This window comes from Trichechus manatus, unplaced genomic scaffold (genome assembly GCF_000243295.1).
Source record: "Trichechus manatus latirostris isolate Lorelei unplaced genomic scaffold, TriManLat1.0 scaffold00001, whole genome shotgun sequence".
NCBI classification, from domain to species: Eukaryota; Metazoa; Chordata; class Mammalia; order Sirenia; family Trichechidae; genus Trichechus; species Trichechus manatus.
Window position 1 is genome coordinate 36378915 of NW_004443937.1, and position 6043 is coordinate 36384957.

Sequence of the window (6043 nt, forward strand, 5' to 3'; positions counted from 1 at the left end):
TATAAAAGTGATTGGTAAGGAGTTCTTTGTCCGTTATGGTTGGTTATAAATAATCGGTTTTCTATGTTAGTGTTCGCAGGGAAATGGACAGTGATGTAGAGACCATGCAGCAGACAATAGAAGATTTGGAAGTAGCCAGTGACCCGTTATATATACCTGACCCAGACCCCACCAAATTCCCTGTTAATCGAAACTTAACCCGAAAGGCTGGATACCTTAATGCTAGGAAGTAAGAAAAATATTTTATTTTTATATCTCGTATGTAATCTGTGGTAATACCAAATGAATGTAATATGTACTTAATATTGTCTGCCAGATTGTTTTCATTTTACTAAAGGTTGAATCTTTTTAGTGATGTTAATATTTACGTGAATTTTTTGACAGATGAAGTGAAATACGTGAATATTTTCAGAGGCAAAATTCTACTTATTTATTGAATCATGTAGAGTTATAAAAAATAGTTTAAATATCTTATTAAGATGGAAATGCTATTAAATATCATTTATCATACTTGACAATATATGTAATTACATCATCAGACTAAATTTTAGTTTTTACCTGAAGATAGGATAAATTTAAAATGAATTCTTTGGTTTTGAATATATTCCCTTGGAAACTGACCTGTAACCTATATTTTATGGAGCATCATTATAACAGTCACAATTTGATAATTTCCAGCCTTGTTCTGAAAATATACACACATACATGAGTGAGGAAACCTATATGAATGTAATTTAGAAGCTGAAAAACTGATGTTTATATTATTCTTCCTGCTACCTTGGTGTCTTTTTCCAAGCTGGTTCTGTGTGATGTGCTTTATTTTTTGTCTGGCTGATAGTGTCATTATTAAAAAGTGAAAATACGCTTTCTTCATTTAGTAAAACAGGCTTGGTGTCATCTACCTGGGACAGACAGTTTTACTTCACGCAGGGTGGAAATTTAATGACTCAGGCCCGAGGGGACGTAGCCGGAGGCCTGGCCATGGACATAGACAACTGTTCAGTGATGGCTGTGGACTGTGAAGACAGGCGGTACTGTTTTCAGATCACCTCTTTTGACGGAAAAAAGTTAGTATATTTTTCTTTTCTACTATCAGTAAAGTCAGTAATATTTTAAACTACCAAAATGCAAGATAATTTCTTTCAGAAATTTAATAGACGTTTTAGGCTTATTATGTATTAAGATAATTTTTTTCTTTTAAATCTTGTAGAAATGAGTTGCATTTTCCTTTCTGACTTGGGTAAATGATTTCTTAATATTTTGAGACTGACACAGCAAGGCCCCTGACCTTGTCATATGGTGAGACCTGATTTTTGTGTTAAGAGAATGTCACTGAAAATCCTGTATGATATGGCACCAGTTGGTGGAGAGAGCCCCACCCCAGAGGCCAGAAAGTTCAAATTCTGGATCCACTACTTGGGCTGTGTGTCTGTGGACAAGTCACTGTACCCCTACTTCTCTACATGTAAAACGGCTGGGGAGCAGGGCAGTCATAATTCCTGCTTTGTATGCTGTTGTGAAGAGTAGAAATCTAACATACGTAATGTGCCGAGCACACAGTGAGAAAAAAAAACCAAACCAAACCCCTTGCCCTCCGGGTGATTCCGACTCAGCGACACTATAGGATGAAGTGGAGCTGCTCATAGAGTTTTCAGGGAGCACCTGGTGGATTCGAACTGCTGACCTTTTTGGTTAACGGCCTTAGCTCTTAACCACTACGCCACCAGGGTTTCCTTGCAACTGGTAGGTCCTAATAAATAGTGTTATTTTAAGATATTAATTAAATATTTCTGATCAAATTCATTATTTAGTTCATTTATGTTTATAGTGACATTTTTTAAAAATTCTCTTACCTTTGCATTAAATAAAAACCTGTGAAGTAGCATTTAGGATACATTTTTTAAAAGCATAGAAGAATATAAAAAGGAGTAAGAAAAAAGCTAATAATCTCACCAACCAGAAGCAACGGTTGTTAACTTCTTGGTCTGTTGCCTTCCAATTTTCGTCCTAAGTACGTTTTTTAAATAGTTGAGGAAATATTGTATATGTAATTTGTATCTGTATCCACTTACTAAAAACATTTCATATGGCTGCATTATAATCCATTTAAAGATACACACTGTAATTCAAACATTTCCCTAATGGTAGACGTTTGGGTTAGCTGCAGTTTTTTCTACTTGATTAGAATATTGTCTTGGACCTTTCCTGATGTTCAGGAGCACGCTCTGGTTCTCTGAAGTCACTGTGTTCCTATGTTTCTGTACATTGTTTAAGATGTCATGCCTCACTGCCTTTTTCAAAATGGCTGCTTAATTTTATATTCCTTTTACAAACATGTATCGAATCCCAGTTTGTGCGCCAAATATCATGTTAGATATTGGGAGTTCCTGTGTTCATTTGCCAAAATTACCAAATTATTAAATTATGTTACTATAAGTACTTACATCTTGGTATCTTCTGTTTTGTGCTAGTGTTTAATATGATTTCTCACTTCACATTCCTGGTGTGATGCAAATTAGTAAAAATTATTTTCTCCCCAACTTTTAAAATATTAATTTTTATAGAAAAGCTAAATACGCCTATGTCAGTGATTAGTATATTGAAAATCATGACTTAACCTTGTTAACAGAGGAACAATCAGTAATGAAGTAAAGGTAGTATTTTCTGTTAGGATCGCTGATTTAAATTTGAAAGAAGCATCGTTAAGTGTCAGAAAGCTGAGATGTCCTACTGACTGTGTACCTTTGTTGTGGTTGTCCTTCTGAGGACCAGCGCCTGTTTCCCTTCTGGTACATCCTGGCCCAGACAGCCAGAGTCAGAGCTGTTCAAATCTGAGTGCTAATGCCTGTGGTGCCCTGCTTTTCCTGAGGTGCTGGTTTATTTTTACATATTACCTGTAAGTTCTGCTCTGTCACATGGGGTCACCGTGAGTCGAAATCGACACTTTGGCACCTAACAACAATAACAATATAGTTTTAGAGATAAGTTCTCTCAGATCATAGTGAAAGTACTTTTATAAAAAAGTTGAGGGTCAGACTTTTTCTCAATTTTTTTCAGATCTTCAATTTTGCAAGCAGAGAGTAAAAAGGACCATGAAGAGGTAACATTTTAACTAATTAATTTCTTCAGCATTAGGAAAATATTTTTCTAATTATGAAACATTAATGTGTTCATTATAGAGAATTTGGAAAATTCTAGTGATGACAATGTTCTCAAGTTTCTCACAGAATTTTACAGCTGGAGGGACTTTAGAGATGGTCTCTCTGCTGTCTTGAAGGCTCCCATTCAGAGATGACCTTGTGACTGGTGCTTTCTGGCAGGCCGTTAACATCATGAGACGACTGTTGAATTTATTCCCTTCCTAACCCTCTGAGGCAGTATTGTCGCGTTAAAAGCATAGTGGCTGCAGGTGTAGCATGGCAGGAAGCAGCTAAAGCATAAAACCTTGGGGACATGAAAGACAGAAAGACAAAGATTTGGGAGTTTCTGTTCTTCTTCATGAGCCTTTTCTTTTTGGCTCCATTTTTACTTCTGTTACACCAAACATGGAAGTAAGATACTACCGAGAACTAACACTTCAAAACTGTCTTGAGAAACATTCTTCTGTAAAAATATACCGTAGTTTGATTTTGAGTCAGTTTATCTGGCATTAGGATTGTTTTGGTAAAAGACAAGTTTAGAAATCATGTAGAGGTCTACCTTTATTTACTTCTTGGAAAAGTATTAAAGCTTACTTTTGGTGTCTAAAGAAGCACAGATATGTCTGCTTTTTGCAGGGTTTACCAAACAAAATGATTAGTTTAAGCTTAGTGAGACTTACCTCGCACTGGGAGTCCTAGAGAGTGAAGCAGAAGATGTAGAGAGAGAGAGTTTATGTTAATTAGAAACTTGAAAGAAGGGAAGTGTGTACCGTGTATTCACTTGGATTATGTTCAGCTCTTAACTTTTTTGTACTGATGTTTATGAAGATACCTGAGTCCAGAATGTTTTGTTTGGTGGGAAAGATAAATACAGACTATTAAATTACAGTTTAATATGATTTCTATATTTTTTATTTCCTTGTGTAAAATAAAATTTTTTAAGTTAATAAATCTGCTCAGTGTTCTGTTATACCTTCAAATACTATACGTGTATATGTGCGTATATATGTGTGTGCATATATATGTATATATAGGTGTGTGCATATATATATGTGTGTGTATATATGTATACACACACATAGATATATACACATATATATACATATATATACACACACACACACACATATATATATATGTGAAGGTGTTTTCCTCACAAGGAAGAACCTGTGTTGCATTTAATGAAACTTCTGTTTCAGTTGAATATTGAACATTCTTTTTTAGAAAAGAAGCTTTGTAGGAAAAGAAAGTATTATTAATCATATTTTTCTACTTTTTCCCCCTCTTACAGTGGATCTGTACAATAAACAACATATCTAAGCAAATATACTTAAGTGAAAATCCAGAGGTAATATTTTAATTTTATGGTGTCCAGATCTAGCAAAATTGAATAATTCTGTGGCTTACATGGCTTTTATTAATTGTCATAATTTCTCATGTTCTGTAATCTTTTAATTTGACCTTGAATGGGTAGTTATTTCAGAAGGTACTGAAATCAGCCAACCAGCAAATATTTCCTGGGTATCTACTCTCTGCCTAACACTGCATTGAGCACTGTGGGGAACGAGGATACGAAAGAAAAATAAGCCATGGCATCTGCCTTCAGGAGCCTGTCTGTGGAGCAGCAGAACTAAAACTTTAACATTTCACATAAAGCAGTATCTAATTGAAATTGAATGGTGGTGACTAAAGGCCTAAGTTTAGAGAATGTTAAGATCAGTGTGAACCTTAGTCTTAGAGAAAGCTCTGTGGGGATGATGGAAACCTGAGCTGGGTAGGATTTATCTGTGTTTTGAGGAAAAGAGAAGATAATACAGATAAGAATGTAAAAACAGAAGCACAAAGGCAGAATTGGAATGTGTGTGAAACTAGTAACGTAATTGGAATTGAAGGTTCTTGTTGGAGAATAATAGCAAACTGAAATGTGCATACAGATCAGCTGGGGGTCTTGTTAAAATGCATATTGTGAATCTGTAGGTGTCGGATGGGGTGGCCTGCGCTCCCAGTTTGCACATCACATTTGAGTAGCAAGGGTATTACACCAGATGAATCCAGGAGTGTAGACATAGCCATAGGTGCAGTCCAGACATACAGGCAGAACCCGAGGGTATGGAGAACTCTGGAAGGTGTTAAGTGGGTCCACTCTGAAGTGGAATTGGGCAGAGCCTTGGCACTAGGGCAGGAGCTGTCTGTTCTCTGCCAGTCTTGGTGGGCTTGGCTGTGCTGTGAACTCCGGGCACCTTCCAGGGCTGGATGGGGGGCTGATGATTTCAATTGAGACAGAGTAGGGCTAATTTCCCTGGAAACCTTCACCCCTTTAAGTCTTAAACTGCTATTCAGTAAGGGTGGATTAAAGGGGAAGGTCCCCTAGAGGGGAAGGTCTGGGGATGGGTAGGAGGCCATTATAGTTCAGGCATGAACTGAGGGTCTAAATGGGATAGTAACCAAGGGAAGAGAGAAGAAAAAACAAATCAGAGAAACAGGTAAAAAGAAACTGCCTGGACCAGTCAGTAACTGACTGATGAAGGAGGCACCTGGTAAAGATGACTTCCAAGTTTTAAGCCCCAGTGAAGGGAAGAACAGTTTGGAAAAGAAGAATTCTGTTTTTATCATAATGGCTTTTAGGTGCCAGCCAAGACACATGATTTAGATGTCCAGGAGGAAGTTTTAAAACGAAGAAACAAAAACCCATGACCTCTAAAATATTAGTAATTTTTTTTAGATTTATAATAATCTTAGGAGTTCAGTTACAGAAAATCAGTGCTAACTGTAGATAAGCCTTTTGTTTTTAGTAACTTGATCTCCTGCCAACTGGCTTTTCCTTTCTGTTAGGTTACTTTGGAGCAAGAAAAAATAAAATGCAAATTAAATGACTCACTTTAATGTCTAGGGAATACAGTGTT

General features: G+C 36.5%; 1 protein-coding gene across 1 annotated transcript in view; it reads left to right on the forward strand.

Annotated features, from left to right (window-relative positions):
- APPL1 (adaptor protein, phosphotyrosine interacting with PH domain and leucine zipper 1) overlaps positions 1 to 6043 on the forward strand; it is a 37092-nt gene that overhangs the window by 18909 nt on the left and 12140 nt on the right. Inside the window, 4 exon segments of the mRNA XM_012555845.2 lie at positions 71 to 229; positions 879 to 1067; positions 3058 to 3100; positions 4432 to 4488. Of these exon segments, the coding sequence (XP_012411299.1) occupies positions 71 to 229; positions 879 to 1067; positions 3058 to 3100; positions 4432 to 4488 (448 nt within the window).